The 18937-nt window shown below is 43.7% G+C and overlaps 1 protein-coding gene across 5 annotated transcripts in view; it reads left to right on the top strand.

Annotated features, from left to right (window-relative positions):
• The window catches only part of Astn2 (astrotactin 2), a 948854-nt gene that overhangs the window by 675412 nt on the left and 254505 nt on the right, over positions 1-18937 (top strand). For all 5 annotated transcript variants that reach the window (XM_028887868.1, XM_028887866.1, XM_028887865.1 and 2 more), the window contains 2 exons: positions 497-601; positions 3709-3888. In XM_028887868.1, coding sequence (XP_028743701.1) covers positions 497-601; positions 3709-3888 — 285 coding nt within the window. The remainder of the gene's footprint in view (positions 1-496; positions 602-3708; positions 3889-18937) is intronic.

The following is an 18937-nucleotide window of genomic DNA, read 5'->3' as shown; positions in this document are numbered from 1 at the left end:
ATTTTTCCCATACATAGGGATTTTTCAAGTGGCCTCTGCTATTTAGTGCAAAATCAACTGCAAAGACTATGAAACAAATGGGCTGAGAAAAATATACCCCTGACCCTGGTCCTACAGGCATAGACTTTCTAGTCACTGAAAGAACTTTCACTTCTGTTACCATATTCAAGTCTCATATTATGCCTGCAATGTCAGATGAGAAATCTGAAACAACGAGATGTCTAATGTCCATGACACGTTACAGATGGACTTAGGTAGGTGGGGTATAAATTTACCTTTTATGTGTGAGGTAGAGGGACACTGAAAGCCCAAAGAAAACATAGAGATGTGTCTAAAGAGCATGGCAGTGGAGAACAGTGCTTGGTTCTAACAGTGCAGCAGTCAGGACCCAGACCAAGCTTCTTCTCACTTTGAGCAGAACCCGGGACTGCAGAGTGTGCATTGTGGTTAGTATCATGAACTCCGAGCTCACATGCTATCTTATTTCTTCCTCTAGGAGACATCAGGTATGACGAGGCCATGGGTTACCCCATGGTGCAGCAGTGGCGTGTCCGGAGCAACCTCTACCGTGTGAAGCTGAGCACCATCACTCTCTCAGCAGGTGAGGACCACTGTCCAGCTAGCAACCAAAGGACGTGTGGTCATTTCGCACATGGTCTCCAACGCTTAGGATGCCCCAAGCCCTGGCTGGTACTGATGATGCTGAAAGAATGAATGCAAGAGCATCTAGGTAGGCCAGCACAGCAGGCAGTGGCATGAACACCCTGCAGTCGGGACAGCACAACAGCGGGACAGTAGGACACAGAAGGAGCTTCCTAGAAGAAAAATTGCTGAGTGGGGTGAAGAAATATGCTAACAGGAAGGGAGGAAACAGTAACCTAAGCAATGCTGTGGAAATGTTTCTGGCTTGTGATGGTACCTTCTCTCAGTTCTCTCTTACTTCTTTCGTTGTCTGTCTCTACACAGCAACAGCGTATGACCCCACTCTTCACCACTCTACACACATGCGTCACCCATTCTTTATCCATGCGAGCCCTGAGCTCTAGCAGGGAGGGTGTTTGGTAGTTTTTGAAATGGAACATGTTTGTTCATAACTTTGCTTTCGCTGTAACCTTCTGCCTAGCTTTCCCTGCCTGGGGTATGCACACTAAACTCTTTGGTGCCTCCCCCACTGCCCATTCTTGAATAAACAATGTAAGGAATTGCAGATGTTGGAATACCTCCAGCAAAGTACTAACCAGTACTTGATTCGTGTTTGAATCACATCTATCTACCCCTCTGACCAGAGAACTGGAGCTAGGTCATGGAATCTGTTTATTCCAGAAAGTAACAGAGAATCAGCACATTGTTGGTGTCCGTGTTTGATGGAAGAATAAGATAAATAAATGAAAACTGGAGAATAAGGTATTGAATAAAGCTTCCTGGGAAGAAGAGCCCTAGTCTGAGGTTTTGTACTCTGGTTCTGACAACACTATCACCGGCTTTTTGTCAGTGTGTCCCCTAATTATCTCTTGAGTTCTCGCTTTCATTCCTTTTTATTTCAGTACTGCTTTGTTCATCGGTAAAATGGAGCTCTTTCAACCTGGGGCTGGGAGGACTTTACCCTCTGGGCCATACAAACAGTGATTGTTGCTGACATCTGTCAAGCATGTTATAAGGTTTCAGGTCTTGTGGCTTGCAGCAGTCCTACAAGAAAGTAGTAATTTAGCTTATCTATCATCATGCAAAGGAACTGAAGGTCGAAGAGGTCAAGCAACCAACCCAAGGTCACATGGCTAGCAAGCACCAGAAGAGAAAACAGAACATGGATTTTGATTGCATTTTTGTCTGCCTGGCTGAAGAGCCACAGGGCATCTCCAAGGCATTGACGTTTTACTTAACAGAAACCATCTCATTATTAACCCTGCTGCATTAATTACCCAGTTGCATGAGTTAACAGGTTGATAGAGAGAGAGTGTTCTAATCAAGCACCTTTTCTTTGAGCCCTATTTCTGTTTCCCCACCACCCCCTCACCCTGCACTTGTGAATATAACTGTGATGTTCCTGTTAGAACTACAAAGGTGTACCTGCTTTAATTAATCAGTAATGATGTTCCTGGAAGCTCCTTGTAAATCAAATGTTGGCAAATTGGAGCTCATTTTCAGTGTTGGAGAGGGGCTTGCCCTTTGATGTGCCATTGCCTGTTCTGATAATAACCATGGCTGGCTGTTTGCTGTGTTCCAGGAGTTGGTAGTGTGCCCGACCAGGGTGGGTATCGGAAAGATGCATTTGTGGATTTAGAGACAGATAAAGAGGGCTTCTATCTGTAAAGGTGGCAATTCTTCAGAGTGTGGGGGGAGAGAGCGGGTGCTCTGCACAGGAATAGGTGAGAAAGGTTTCTAAGAAAGGGGTGACTTCGTGAGATCTTGGCGCATAGGGTGTGTCTTGGGAGGCAGTAATTTCATGTATGGAGACAGTGCTGAATACATAAAGGAAGGATGAGAGAAATCCCAGGTTCCAGTAACTGCAAATAAGGAAACAGGAGGTAACTCAGGCATTCCTATAGGGCCTAGATATGGTCATGGAACTTTATCCAGTGGCAGGCAGGATTACAAGAAGGCCTTTAAGGATTTGGGACATAGGAAATTTCAGAGGAAGAGTAAATGATATTCAGGAGAATGAACAGTGACAACAGCCTGGGACATTTGTCTGGACTTCATTTTTAGTGTCAACTCAAGTCTACCTACAGCATGCTTCAGACTCCCCCAGTTGATGATATATGGGGAGAGAATTCCGCCTTTAAGGTAGATGGAGAACTCAGAGAGCACTTCCCAACATTTGCTGTTCTCTAAACACCCTAAGTTTGAAAATCAGAGCAGTGTGTTTTGGGGTGGCATTACTCTGTGTGAAACTCCCCTAGGAGTTTCCCATACTAAAGCTGAGTTGGTGGCTGTGGAGAGAATTGGGTTAGAGGCTGAATGGTGAGGGAACTAGTCTCCCATTGTTGGAAGGCCCTGGAAGAACAGGAAGAAGAGTGAAGTGGAAACAGCAGCTCCTGAGCCACGGCTCTGTGGACCGGCCTTGTGCTAGGTATGGCAGACTTAGCAGAGTACCAGGACAGTACAGCAGGCAGCAAGAAAACTCCACTGTCCCAGAAAATGAGGACAAAGGTGGAAAAGAAGGCGATGTAGCAAGAAGCTAGAGCAGATATGCAATCTGCACTGAGCTGGGACAAATATAATGCCGGGACTCCAGCCATCTTACTTGAAGTTAAAAACAAAGGAGTGTTTGAGTCCAGCTCTTTTAGATAGAGGGTCAAGATACGTTATTTCCAGTCTTTCAGCTTTGGCTTCTCTTCAGGTTAATGAGGGTGTGGTGGCAACATTGCAGTGTTTGAACTAAGAGAGTAAAGACATCTAGTGGTCTACCTGTATGCATCAGCTGTTCAGTAAGTAAGCATCAGCTCCAACTTCCTGATGGTGACCTTAAAGTCATCATCATGTAGGTTGGCAAGTCTTCCTTGTCTGCAGAGTTCTACTATGTCACAGTATCCAGCACTGAGAGTGAGCCTTTGCTGTAAACATGTAAGGCTAGAGCTGCCAGCCTGCTGCCATGGTGATGAGGATGAAGGCCATGAATTCTGGCTGGGAGGAGCCCTTACTGGGATATAATTTTTCGGCCACCAACTTCTGAAGTCTAACCACTCACACATGCTCTTCTCCCTCCAGGTTTCACCAATGTCCTAAAGATCCTGACCAAAGAGAGCAGTCGGGATGAGCTGCTGTCCTTCATCCAGCACTATGGCTCCCACTACATCGCAGAGGCCCTGTACGGTTCCGAGCTCACCTGCATCATCCACTTCCCCAGTAAGAAGGTCCAGCAGCAGCTATGGCTCCAGTATCAGAAAGGTAAGGGGCAGGGGGCGGGCTGGAGGTGGTGGCCAGGTGTGGCCCAGAGGGAAAGTAACTGAGAAAACAATGGAGCCTCGCCAGATCTAAATCCTGTTTCTCCTATCTGAAAATTGCGTAGGCCTTGGCAATCCCCTGGCCTTCTCTGAGCTCACTTTGCCATGGTCAGGGTAAGGAAACACGCTGTCTTAAGATTCTTTCATTTGGGTGTTTTAACTCTTTTCTTATGCTATAGGCTTCTTTTTTTTTAAAACCATGCTTTCCCCTTGAAACAGCTGCCAGAGATAAAGGCAGAGGATGGGCATGGTGTCTCCATGATACTTTCTCTTTAGGCTTCTTGGCAGAGGCAGGAAAAGCTCTCACTTGCTCCTCAAGTCCAGGGGACGGTTTCAAGTGTCACCCACAGAGGGGCTGTTATCCTCATGGAAGGTCACCCTATCTTAAATCCCTCTTCTTCTCAGTTGTCAACAGATTTCTAACTCCTTCAGTCTAAGGTGGCCTAGTGCAGAAGACTAGTCTCTGCCATTGGCCTTGGAAAAGTCATTCCCGTGTGTGCTCCGTATTCCCTTCCTATGAAATGTGCACTGCGATAATTATTCCTATCTACCTACCACATGCAAAGGGGGAGGTGATGAGCATTTACAAAGTTGGAAATACCACATGTATGTAAAGATGTCTTCTACTTTTTCATGTGTATGTGTGTGTGTGGTCCATGTGTGTTTACACGAGTGTTGATGTGTACATCTGTATGTGTAAAAGTGTATTCAGGTGGGAAGGCTGGAGGCTGACATCAGGAGTTTTCCTCGATCACTCCCCACCTTACCATCCAGGCAGCCTCTCTCACTGGAACCCATTCACCTACCCAGCTGATTTAGCTAGCCGACTTCCTTGGACACCTCCTGTTTTCTACCCTCTAGCTGCTGGATATGAGCAGCCTGCTGTGATGACCATATGGGTGCTAGGGATCCAAACCCTGGTCTTCATGCTTTCTCGTTGTACAGCAAGCCCTTTAACCACTAAGATATCTCCCAGTAGCATGCATTATACATTAATTAATATGTCACTGTGCTTGAGAAATGGAGTCTCACACTTGAGAAACCCAGTCTCAGACACACAGAGGCAAGTGCCCACAGAGACACAGCTGAGGAATGGCAGGGCTCATGTTGGAATTCATAGCTGGAACTGGTGGGCTACAAAAACTGTTTTCTTTTAGCTTTCTTTTTTTTTCTTCCTCCCTTCCTTCCTTGCTCCCCCTCATCTATCTATCGATTTATCTATTTATTTATTTATTCATTCATTCATTCATTTTCTAGCTATATCAAGGTGTTTTCTGTTATGGTTAATATCATTAATTGCTAGAAAGGGTGAGGATTGATGATACCAACCTGCTTGCACCTTCTCCACAGGACTCAACCACTCTAGCTCCAGGAGCCCCATAAGTCGTAACTACAAACCCCAGAGCACTGTGGCCCTTGGAAGCCTTATTGAACTCAGCTCTCCAGCTTGCCTTGGGGAAATTAAAACTCAGTGGGAGAAGGAAGTCTGGGCTAAGTCACACAGCCTCACGTGTCAGGGCCAAGGCAAATCGAAGCTGCATCAGGCCGTCTTTCAGTGCTGGTCAGCTGCTGACTGTGCCTGGTGAGATGGAACCCCCAATGTACCTTGGCTGTATCTGTAGCCTTTGGTTCTGCCTCTGGGCTTTTTGCATCCCCAGCTGTGTCTGCACCCCTGCCTGCTTCCTGTGTGCAACTGAGTGGGGCATGGGTGGTTTATAGGCTCAAAGGACATAATTGAGTTGTCAGGGAATAGCTTGGTTTTATGGCTGTGACAATGACAGTCTTTAAGGAAGTGCATTAAATCAATAGAAGTCTCATTGCGCCACCCTATAAATAATGTGACACATCATTAAGCAGGGCAATAAGCTTCAGGACTTTGAAGTAATACAATTAGGTTATGTTTATAAAAACTCTCTCTCTTGCTGTGGCCACTGAACTAATTTGCTTCATGCCACATTCAGGGTCTGGGACACTACTGTGATGCTAAATGTCATCCCATCTCCATCCTTGGTTGCTTTCGGGGCCTAGACTTCCTTGTTGAAGAACATCACATTCTTTGCAATAGACATGGAATCTAGTACAAGAAAGAGAGGAGAAGGAAGAGGGTAGGAAAACGCTGACACGGCAACTGGAGTCCCCCACCCCTCTTCGGGGACTGAATGACTGGTGTTGGAGCTTTCCGTCTCTGGGTCTCCATTCTGCAGAGACCTTTACCCCCTTCTTGGCCTGTATTTGTTCCAAGAAGAACATACCGACACTTGGAAACCAAGGTAAATGTTTTCTGTGTTTCTTTCTTTATCTCTACCTGCTACGGCATATCAGAAGTCTTGACTTATCTTATTTTTGATAATGGGGCATAATACACGGGACTGGGAGGTTAAAAGAAGAAAAAGAACACTGTGAGCCTTCACACGCCGAGACAATTGATACAATTTCTCTTCTAGGCCACCAGTCATGTAACATCAACATCTTCTAAAGGCCCCGGGCCCAGGCCAGTTAAGTCTGGGGTTTGTGGCAGATAACTGGGAGCAAAGCTTGGGGGAAGAGGAGCCGGGGCAGCTGTGAAGTGGGGCACATCTGGACCCCCTCTTCTTCTTATATACCCATTGCCTAGTAGCTTCCAAGTTTTCCGATTCCTCATGCTAAATGAGAGATAGTAATTCTCTTTCACAACTTCAAGTGAGTGAGATGAAATGCAGAGAAAAGTTCCAAAACACAGTGGGTACATGAAAAACAGTAGCATGAAAGAAAATGAATATTTTAAACCTCAGCTAAAGATTCTAGACATTCCCTGTATCTCCAGACATCGGAAATAAATGCCCCAGCCCTTTCCAGGCCTATAGATTTATTTGCGAGTTCCACCCATTTGAAGAGTGGCCGCTGGGAGAAAAAGTTCAGCTTAGTTAGCACTGTCTCCTGTAGAAACAAAAAGGGGCCCGAGAATTTTCTTTGCTGTAATAGGAGAAAAGTAAAAACCAGAATAATATCCCCTGGGCATGCCATGATGAGTGGAAAGATCCAGCCAGATAGTTATATTTCACCAGATGAGGATTTGGCTTCTGCCAGTCTGAAGGAGCCTGGAGGACCAGGCAGGTCAGTAGAGTGGGATCTGAACCAACCCTAATCCAGGAAAAGGTGGGCCCTAAAGGCAAGTGAGTATCTGAAGTCATCTCTGGAAGCTAGGAATCCTAAGCAAGGTTAGCATGTTCAGCCTGTCAAGTTCCTATAACCATCGCCTATGGCCACATGCCTTTCTCCAAGCCCATGTGATGGTCTGAGTGTCCTGTCCCAGAATTATACTTGCAAAACATGTTACGGTATCCCTCCCCTCCCCTGAATGGGGCTTTATTTCATCGCCTGCCTTGATATCTGCATTCTCCACTTATCTGTGACCTTGATAAAGAGTCTTCAGTTATGATTGCATGTTTATAAATTCATTCATGAATAACATCTTTCATTTGGGAATAAAACAAAGTTTCATAGTCAGCTGGGCCCTCATTAAAATCACAGGCGTGCATTTGGGTACTTGTGTGATCATAGGCAAATTGATTTCACGCTCTGAGACAGTCTCTATATTTGCAAGCAGGCTGGTTGTGTAGTCTGTATAAGGAAATAAATCAGCGGATAGATGTGTCTAGTACTGAGCTGGAGCATTGTTATCCTCCTCCAGCTGTCCCCTCTACCCATTTAGATCACAGTGTTCCCAGGTGTGTATTCAGAGGGGTGAACTGGAGTGTGGAGGAGCTGTAACGGAGACTTTACTAACATGGCTTAGCAGTCCATACAGGATCGGGAATGGTTCGGATTGGTCTAGGGTGGGCAGTGACCCAGTGAGCTCAGCTACAGTAGTCGACCCAGAGGAGACTGTAGAGGTAGAGCGGAGAGGAATCGACCAGGGTCTGTGACACCTCCTCCTGTGTACTGGACTGTGGTGGATCCAGTCTCACAGGTTAGGGTTGTCTTTTATTCTGTGGAGAAAGTTCTGTTTTAGTGGATGGAGGTAAATATGTGAAATAATTGTTCAGCCTCTGTGAAGGAACAAAGAGAAGGAAAAGGAGGAAGAAGGAAAAAGGAGAGACATGGGTAAACCCAAGTCCAAAGAAGTAGAGAAAGTCTGGAATCATGAGCAGAGCTCTTCTGAGCATTTGTCCCTCTCTTCACATACCCAGTTTTTGAATTCTCTTGCATTTGTGGTTTAGAGAGATGTCCCCACAGATAAATATCCCTTTTAAAGGTGTCTTATGTCTACTATAATTTTCCAGGCTAGTTCTAGGGAATGCACTGCCATCTGAATTACCAAGCACTTCTGAATGTCAACTGAAATATTCCTGGGCTACTTTTTGGAAAGTCTTTGGCTATTTGAAAGGCAGAGCCAAGCATCAGGCTGTGAGGAAGAGAATACCAAGATGTAGTCAAATGTCACTTCCTCTTGTGTTGACAGGTGTGGCCCACGGCTGTTGTGAACTAGAGAACTCTCCGGAGATCCCTATTTCCTGAGGGAACTTGCTTCAAAGATGTAAGGAGACATGAAAGGGCTTGTTCTTGGGATCTGAGACCTCCAGGGTGCCAGATGACTTCCCCAGTGATTTCATAACCTGCGGCCATTTTTTCTTTTCATCTTGCCTGACCTTTCAGTAGCATTTGACAGTCTGCTGCCTCCAGCTTGGTGCATTTGTGTGCTTGCTTCTGTGAAACCAGATCTTCCTGTGCTCTCTCCTCCCTCCTCTTCATCTTTCTTTGCAGGCTTATCTTCCTCTGCCAAACAAGTAAAGCTGGACAGGAGCCATGTCCTTCTGGCCGCTCTTTCCTGGCTATCTCTCTGTCAATCTATTATATATTATACTCTTTGTGTTGTCTCTACACTTTGGCCTTATCCTATACCTCACTTATACCTCCTGCTACAAGTCTTCCTCTGAGGTTTGCTATCCTGCTTGTTCTCCTGCAGTACGAACTCAACTCCATACAACCCAGTGCTTTTCTAGAATTCCAGTGAATGGTGCCATTGCCCATTGAGAAGTCAGGGCCTAGGAAACCTCAGCACCTTCTTTTCTCTTACTCCTCTACCCCATTTCCAAACCATGTCAAGTCCCATCAGAGCTCCTGCATGCCCTCACTGTTTCCACTTTCCTGTTTCCTTTGTACCCAAAGCTGACACCACGGCTTGTCTGAGTTTCAGCGGCAGTCTCCTACCGGAAGCTACTCTTGCCCCACTTTAGGCCACACTACACAACAGTCCTAATGATGTATATGATAGCCAGGGTTCTCCAGAGAAACAGTACCAGCAGAATGAAACACACACACACACACACACACACACACAACAAAAAACACACACACACACATAAAAAGAGTAGTGAAAAGTATAGCCATAGATACATTTCTTGAACTAGTTCACACAGTTACAGAGACTAAGGTGTTCCAACACCTGAAGTTAGCAGGTTGGACACCCAGGTAAACTGATGATTTATTTCTAGGCTGCTGGTATTAGCTGTAGTCTGGAGGTTGGCAGCTTAACTCTAAGGAAGAACCAATATTTACATGCGGGTCTGAAAGCAGAAAAGACCAGCATCAAGCTGATGGCAGCCCAATAAGAGGCATTCTTCAAAAAATAAAGAAAAAAAAAAAAAAAAAAAAAAGAGGCATTCTTCCAGCTCAGTTGTCAGCCTGACTATTCTGCTGAGGCCTTCAATGGCTTAGATGAGGCCAACTCACATTAGAGAGGCCACTCTTCTTCACACAGTCCAATGGTTTAAATAGGACCCTCATTCAAAGTCACTCTCCCACATATCCCCAGGATGTTTGACCAGACATCTAAGCTCCAATGACTCCATCAATTTGACGCATAAATGTAACCATCACAGATCAAACAGGGAGGTCTTATTATGTTGTTCATTGGATTCAAACTCCTGGAGGTCTTATCATTGCACTGAGGATAACTTCTAAACACATTCCCATGGCCTCAAGGCCCTATAGGTGCCATCTGTCTCCATCTAACCTCTTCAGCACCATATGTCCCTGTGTTCTTTACCCTTCAGTCTTATTACCCTCCTTCAGGTCCTAGAAAAATCTGTCTTGCTTCTGAAACTTAGCCTTCTTCTGGTTTTGACCTTTATAGTCTAAATCACTCAATTCAAAAGCCATTTTTGCAAGAGATCTTACAAAAAGAATGGGGCTAGGTTAAGCATCTTCATTACATTCTCATTGAAGGAGGGTACATATAACTAACCTCAGTATGTAGCTTTACACTCATAGTTTGTGTTTATCTCTGTTACCTCACTGGAAACTCCATGAAGGCAGAGGCCATTCTGCTTCGTAAACATTTGTAGCATCATGCTTAACCATTGATTGGCATATAGATACCATTCAGCAATATTTGTTGAAGAATGAATGAATGAATAAGCCTGGGAGAGTCGTATAGATCTTAACATCTTAGTCTAAGTGTTCTTTCTTTTTGTATTTTATTGGGGAAGAAAGTATACACAGCCTTCTTGCTATGTCCCAAAGAGAATCTGCTTCAGGAAGATTGAAGGCTACTGCTGGGGCAAAAGTACTTTACAGAAGATCTCAGAGGACCGATTTGGACTCAGATAAACCTGGTTCCTTCTTTACCAAGGTGCATGAATTCAGGGTCTACCTCATTTTCCTCAACTGTAGCATGGGTTAAAATGCTCAGCCTGGAACACATTCCTCTTTCCTTGGGACCAGCACAGGACTGGGAGTTGGCCAAATATCCCTTTCCCTATGCCTTGTGTCCCGACTTCTGTGCAGATGATTGTGAGGTCAGTCTAGCAATGAGGGAGTGTTATTTCTTATAGCAAGTAGGGAGAGACTGGGGGAGGTTAAATATAAGCCGGACACCTACTTTGCAGCACACCAGAAGAGAGAGCCAACTTATTTCTTCTCAGAACCATGCAAAAAGACGATACAGGATGTGGTTCATTAAACACAAATAGGCCCATGAGATTGCTGTTTCCACAAGATGAAATTACCAAAAAAAGCATTTGTTCCCCGTTTTAGATTGAGTCCATCTGGAACGGAACACCCTAGTCTTTTTTCCTATGGGTGTATACTGAGAATAATAATCCTTTCCAGGCGCTCAGCACAGTGTATCTTACAAGGCACTTTTGCATACATTACTTCATCCAATGTACGCTTCATAACACATCTGTAAGGTAGGCATTGTTATCTCCATTTACCGCTTGAGAAAACCAGGGCTCCAGAGGGTGAGATGACTTGTCAAGGGTTCACAACAGGGAGCTTGGTGGAGCACAGATTTGAACCCAGGCTACTTTAATCACAAAATCGGTGTCCATCCAACTATATCACAGCTGCCTCAGAGAGCTCTTTAGATGTTAGCATCTAAAGGGAACCATTTGTTCCCTTGCTCCGTTTCTCTTATGTCAGTTGAAAGAAGGGAAGAATGCTAAGACTCAGAGTTTACTCCCAGCCTGGGCAGAAGTAGAAATACTCTTTACTCACCAATTCTCCTTAGTACAACTTGCTTCCAAATCTTAGTTTAGGGGCAGCATTATAAGGTAAAGCAAAACAAAAACAAAACCTTAAAACGTCACAGTGAGAAGAGACACTAGAAATAATCAAGCCTTGTCTGCATTCTCTTAGGACCATTACAACTGGGTGGTAATGGATGCTTGGAGTATTGTGTTGAAAGAGATTCTGGGCTAGGACCCATCTCAGGAAGAATACAGAGATCTCTTAGCAATGTCTGCCAGGGGCTGAGACTGGGAAATAATGACTTGTGTGTGAGGTGATTTCTTTTCTGTGTATGTTAATTAGCCATTCCCATGCTTTGTATGGGAAAGTTAAGGTCAATTTATTCTCACTAGTACCCACAGCCACAAAGGGAAAAACAATGAACTAGAAGTATTTTTTGTCTTAACTATTCTAAAAATTTAGAATAAATTCAAACGTCTGTTGCTAAAACCTCATACATATTCATTAATGACAGTCGTTGTTTGGCAGACTGTTTATAGCATTATATAATATAGTGCATACATATGTGTGTGTGTGTGTGTGTGTGTGTGTGTGTGTGTGTGTGTGTGCACAAGAGCAAACAGACTACGCTATACCTGAAACTCTGAGGACTTATGGGGACTCACTTAAGGGAACAGTCTTGGTAGAAATAATAAGAGATTGACACAATGGTAAACTAGTTGTCATGATTATATTTAAACTGGAGCCAACTCACATTGATTTTGTCATAGAATCAGGCATGAGATGCAGGGACTAAGGGGACAGTGTTGTTAGAAAGGACATCGTTCTGTCAGCAGTATTGTACCAGGAATATGAAGTTTCCTTGGACACAATGAATGGGGCTTTTGTTCTGTATTCTTCACTTTCTCAGCGAGAACAAACGCTCTGGATAGAGGACACACCCACTGAAGCTTCTTTCTTCGGGCCAAGGGCATCCTGAGAGGATGCCTGCCCACAGTTCTCAGGGATGCCTCAAACTCACTTTCATTTTCCTCTCTGTCCCACGTGGTAGTTTTTCTTCATCCTCCTTACTTCCCCAGCATGCTGTAGTAGTGCTTTGACTTCCTAACATTCACACATGCTCTGTGCAACACCTAAGAATAAGAAGGTAGGTAGGATGCAGCTGGTTCTCTCAAGAGGCTCGCAGTCAAACAGGGAAAGTTAACATACAGATTGTCCAAAAGTTTCTATTTTTAATTTTATTTTTTACCTTAAAGTTTGTGGAGATGATTACAACGTTACAATATTCCCTTCCTTTACCCTCTGAAACCCTCCCATATGTCCTTCCTTGCTCCCCTTTAATAACTGCTCTGACAGAGGAGGCCAAGGTATGTGTAAGGCACCGAAGCTGGGGAGCAGAGGTAGAAGCCTGAGAGGTGGACCCCTGAGCTTGGGGAGTTTCTTTGCATGCCTAGCAGAGCACTGGGGCTGGGGTGAGTGAGTGGGAATTTGCCATTAAGAAACTGCAGAGGACGGAGAGTCTGGGCAAAGCTGTATGTGGAGAAAGGCCTGACATATCAGAGTACTAGTTAAACACCCTGGGACAACCGAGCCTAGCAGGCCCCGGCTCTCCTTACAGAACTTGGGATGTTGCTGTTCCTCAAGTTGCGTAGTACTTAGAGAAGCTTTCATACCTCTGTGCTGAGAAATTTCACAAACAGAAGGACTGAATCACCAGATGCAAATGAAATACAAACAACGGGCCAGTGGGGAAGCACCAAGAAATGGCTGTGGAAGCATTTCATCCAACATGGAGGTTCTGAAGATGGCAAGAGAGCCTGTGATGACCAATTGGTCCACAGCAGGGACTCAGCATGAGTTAGTCATTGGTACCCTCTGAATGAATACCACACACCACACACACTCTCTCTCTCTTTCTCTCTCTCTCTCTCTCTCTCTCTCACACACACACACACACACACACACACACACAATCAGGCTATGTGTAAGACATCTGTCCTATTGTCCAATGTGTGATTGGATCAAGGCATTTTTGTACTCTGAGTCTCAGTTTCCATGATCTTCAGAGTCAGCCCAGTAACACTTGCATTGCATTATTGTTATGCGAATGACAATTAAACAAAACAATGTTTATAAAAATGACTACCATTGCATCTGACATATAATAAATGCCAGGAAATGCTAGCTATTATTATTTTTGTTTACTATGGAGCTATAATGAATCCAGTGATGATCACTCATATTATTAGTTTCCCCAAGCAAAAAGTATGATGATGTAGCTCTTTCTATTCCCAACTACAGTAGTAAAGATATATTACCTCTTTTTACAATGTGACGATGAGCACATCCCAACAAGAAATGTAGAATCTGCTCATCATCACATTGCTGATAATAGGCAGAAGCAGAATAGCAGTCTAAGATTCCAAGGTTCTTTGAGTTCAAATTCTACATGACCCATGACATTCCTATCACAACAGGGACCATGTACTAGAATTCACTATTCAGGAGGTATGTTGAACAATTTACATCAGTTTAATTGAATTTTTATAGCTTCAGAACTTGGTAAGTTTATGAGTAGGAAACTAAGATATAGGGGGGCATGGGAATAAAATAAGTTATAAAAAGCAATAGAGATGGCAAATGGGAACGTCTCTTCCTTTCCCTATGTTTTCCTGCTTCAATACCCTCATCATTTACATTTTGCTATCATTTAGTCATAGGGAGTGATTCCAAAACTGTTTGTTCTGAGAAGCATTACTCTCTGCAATAAATCAAAGTACTTAGTCAAGGAGAGTGAAGAAAGAGGCATAGAGATCTATGTGATTTCACTCTGGCTCAGCTCTGGGACAGAGGGCAAATTCTAAGCCAGGTCTTAGAAACTGGCATGACCATTGAGTAACTGAGCTGACGCTGATTTTAGTACTGACCAGACATGCCAGGCCTGGCCTCAAGCTTTCCTCCTCAGAATCCTTGTTCTCAAGGTCCTGATTCCCTCCCTCTCCATGGAAGACCTAGAATACGGAAGCTGGTTCCTTTGGAGATCACAGCTGCAAAAGTCCCTATGGTCTGGTGCATAAAAATAATTAATGTTAAAAAAGGAAAGATCTTTTATAATGTAATACAGTTATCAGTAGAGAGAAAGTAACATGCTCTAGAGAACAGCTAATTTTATCAAAGGAAGCCATAAATTAGGAGGAGGATCTGGACACAGATGATAGGTAACTCCTTTTCTTCTCTAGGATGAGAGGAAATTCAAGAGGCCATGTATCTAATTGTATCTCTTTGGCTTGCAACAGCTTTAGTAACACAGCTTACAGACCGCACTATTGAAAATGCATTCTTGAGCATCTTTCTCTTCCCGTGTGACTTTGCATCAAGACAAAGAAGATGACTTCCACTTAGTTCATAGTTGAGATAATCCTCCAAAGGGAAACAAATCAGAGAGACCCATTCCTCCCACTTTGAACCATAGGCCATCATGTGTTGTGGCTGGACTTTGAATTCAGGGAGACAGCTGGCGGCAGGGACAGGAGGTAACAAAGTCAGTTGATATCAATTGTGACCCAGAGTCTTCATATAAACCTCAATATAGGCACGAAGCTGACCCCTCTACCCTTCCATTATTCAGAAACAACTTTACTAGGATCTGTGTTTTGGGCACTGTACTAGATGTAGCAGTGAATTAAATGTTGCTCTGCATCTCATGACATTCATTGTGGATGTGAAGAAGGGTAATAGGAGGGGCACACTGCAACATGTAATTGTTAGTGGAGGAAATAAGAAGTGAGTTGTGTACACCTCACACAAACAGTAATGCAGGGTCTGTAAAGCATTCTAGGATGCCCAGAGGAGATAGGCCATAAGCCAATGATGTCAATAAAAAGAAAGATGTTTCCAATAGTAAGAAAAGCATGTGCAAAAATATGTCTGGGGTAAGCAAATAAAACAAACAAAAAACACACAACAACAACAAAAACAATTTAGATGAGTAGATGGAGCTGGAAGAGAGGTAGTAGTGGGGAGATGAATATAAAAGGATAGAAAGGAACCAAACCCCACTGGTATTTAAAGGTCTTAAGAAATATGTTCATTACCAGGAGCAAGGAAAGGCCATTTAAAGGTTCTGCACATTACTTATGAGCACTTTCATTTTAGAGTTTCTCTCTAGTGTGAGGTCGAGGCTTGTCTTGGGGTGGGAAGAGGTGTATGTGGGATGCTAGATTAGAACCAAAAAAATCTAACCTAGGAAGCTACAGTAGTGTTCTGAGGAATGAAACAACAGCTGCTGACCATTCGGTTGTCCTGGGATAAAGAAAAGAGTAAAATGGTGTGAAAAAATATATTCAGTTGGTAGTTTAATGTATAATGATGAATTAGCTTTGCATTATAAAAATATGCAACTCAAGCTGCATATGAAGACATTTATTTAATTCACAGTTTGGAATTTCAAAGTCCTCAAGTCAGTCAGAAACCATTGGGTGTTTGGAAAGGTATGAATAACAGTGGTGGGTGCTTACATGGGGCAAGAAGTTACATCATGAGTCAGAAGTCAGAAGACCAGATGAGGCCAGATAAAGGCCTTTTTTTTATAAAAATCATCCCCAGAAAATCAATATGGAGCCTCATTAACTACTGCTTTCTGAGGGCATTCATCCAGTAACTAAGGATGTTCCACCTAGCTTCACTCCCTAAAGGTTTCACTGCTCCCCAGCAATCAGAATGGGCACTTGGTGTGGGAGGGACTAAACTATGTGCAAGCTTTAGCAAATGGTTTTGTTTTTTTTTGTTTTGTTTTGGTTTGGTTTGGTTTTTCGAGACAGGGTTTCTCTGTGTAGCTTTGTGCCTTTCCTGGAACTCACTTGGTAGCCCAGGCTGGCCTCGAACTCACAAAGATCCACCTGCCTCAGCCTCCCGAGTGCTGGGATTAAAGGTGTGTGCCATCACCGCCCGGCTTACAAATGGGGGTTTTATGATTGAGTCATGGAAGGTGGAAGGAAGAAGTACTGAATGATTAGAGAAGGCTCCAAGCTTCCAGGCTCAGCAGCCTAAATGGCTGCTAGTGCTCCATCAGTGGAGTCAGGAATGGGCATCAGATGTGGCAGAGCTGAAGTCATCACTGAGCACACTCAGTCTGAGGCTCCCAAGGCTATAAAACTGGCAAAATAAAAAGGCAGTTGGATATACACCAATCCAGTGAGAAAAAGGTTAAGACATGAAAAATACAAATTTGGGACCTGGTTGCAAATGATGTTGAACTCACAGAAGACAGTATCTCCTAGAATAAAAGTTAAGTTCCTTTTTGCAGTTTGTTTCTCTGGAGAGTTACTCCCCCATCAAACTCTGTATTGCTTCTGACTTTTTATTTATATAGTCTGTATTACATTCAGACAGGCTGCCTATGCTGTTCAGTTTGGGTTCAGTTTTTTTTTTGTTTGTTTTTCGAGACAGGGTTTCTCTGTGTAGCTTTGCGCCTTTCCTGGGACTCACTTGGTAGTCCAGGCTGGCCTCGAACTTACAGAGATCCACCTGGCTCTGCCTCCCAAGTGCTGGGATTAAAGGCGTGCGCCACCACCGCCCGGCTTGGGTTCAGTTTTATTTGTGCAAAACATTATAGGATATTTAAGAATAGTCCTCATACATACTAAGTGATTGGAATTCATTGATGAGAAAAAAAATGTATCCATGGCTATTGTCACCAGCGTAAAATGGTTTTGCTTGATTTTTTTTTTTTTTTTTTTTGCACCTTCATTTCACTAACAATTACTGTCTCTGAATGGCTCAGGTACATCCATTCCTCATTCTATGACCTTTCTTCAAATGTATCAATTAGTGTAAGTTTCTTCTCCTGGATCTAGCCTGTAAGTCCTGGATCAGGTGAAATGATATGTGTACCCTACCCATCTGTATCCCTTGAGCCATGTTATTTAACTTTATTCCTAATGTCTTTACAGAATCATTAAGTATGTCAAACAACTTTTACATCCTGAGGCTTAAGAGATTTATAGATTTAGTATTTTTAAGTTTTAATATTGGACGCCATTCCATGTGGCTGCTCTAAAATTAAACTTACCATATTCTCATATATCAGATTATGAAGTCATTTTCAATATTCAACTCTAAGGCTTTGTTGTCACTCTGAAGCAGGGAGATACACCCCCACACCAATAATATTGAGGCTGGTGGCAAAATAGACACATTACAGGATATGAAACGATGTATTGCTTATATAATGAAACTTTTCAGAAGGAACAGAGGGGGCTCCCAATAGCTTGAGAGGACAGGAAAGAAGGGTAGCTCAACTTTTTTGTTTATTTTTGTGCTTGTATTTTAATTACAGCATCCCTCTCTTCCCCTTTCTCTCTCTAATCCCTCCTGAGTATCCCTCCTTGTTCACCTTCAAATTCATGGCCTCTTTTTCCATCAAGTGTTATTGCAAGCATGTATCCTGCTCCCCAGCTTTACTTACTTACTGTACTTCCTTGTGTAGAGTAGAGGCCTCATGGCCTCAGTCCATCCAGTTTGGCATGGCCGTTGGAATCCTCCTTGTTCAGCTTGGCTTTTATACAGTGGTGGTAATGGGGGGTGTAGAGTGGGACTAGACTTGGTCCCATATGTTGTATGGGGCTTGTATAGTCTTCTCTGGTATCCAAGATGGGAGGAAGCTAGCTGTCTTGGCGGTTTGCCCAGATGTGAGTCTGAAGAGGGTAAGAGGGCCACGGGGCTTATAAGCTTCCTGCAGTTAATATCCAAGGTGGATTTAGGACCTTCATTGCAACCCACTCCTGACACTGGACGGCTGGAACATGAACTGTTTTCTTAAATGGAATTTGAACTTGCTTGAGTAGCATTCATGGCTGTCTATGAGGTCTGAAGCATGTATCTGGGAGGAAGTGGAAGTCCTAGTAAGTCCTTTCCCAAGAGGCATGCTCACTAGTTGCCATGCCTGGAATGCTGGACGGAGTGAGAAACACATTTGCATAGATTTAGTATGTGTGTGGCTAATGTTGATTTATATTATGGAAAGCAATTCAGTGTTATTTCACCAAAGAGGCTGTCTTGGGTAGGGACCTATGTTTGCTGCCATTGGTAGGGACAGATAAGCAGGTCACTGGCTGTGGTCCAGGAGTATAATGGTTCTGGGCAAATGGGGCTGATTGTGGGCAAGGATATGCAGTGCTTAAAGGACCACATGAAGTTTGGCTACTTGCGCCTACTCCTGGGTCCTTCCCCATGATCAGGGACAGCCCAGCTCAGGCCTACACACTGACAGTTTTCCAACAAGCTTCTTTGCCTATCATGGTGGTACAACATTTGTGAAGTGTATAAACACACTTTGTTGTTAATCAGTTGACCCTAAGGACTAGTCCACTTACCCAAGTGTCTGGGAATGCAGCAACTTTCACCAGTACTGAAGTATCAGCAAGGACTAGGGGAAACCTTCTATAACAGATGGACTACACCATATGGCTCCATGGTATGATAAAGAGCCCTCACTAAGATTTCATGATGCTGTTTCCATGACCCAAAGTTTAACAGGCAGC

The sequence above is a fragment of the Peromyscus leucopus genome, chromosome 2, assembly GCF_004664715.2.
Source record: "Peromyscus leucopus breed LL Stock chromosome 2, UCI_PerLeu_2.1, whole genome shotgun sequence".
In the NCBI taxonomy this organism is placed as follows: Eukaryota; Metazoa; Chordata; class Mammalia; order Rodentia; family Cricetidae; genus Peromyscus; species Peromyscus leucopus.
This window is presented reverse-complemented; position numbering and strand designations above follow the sequence as displayed.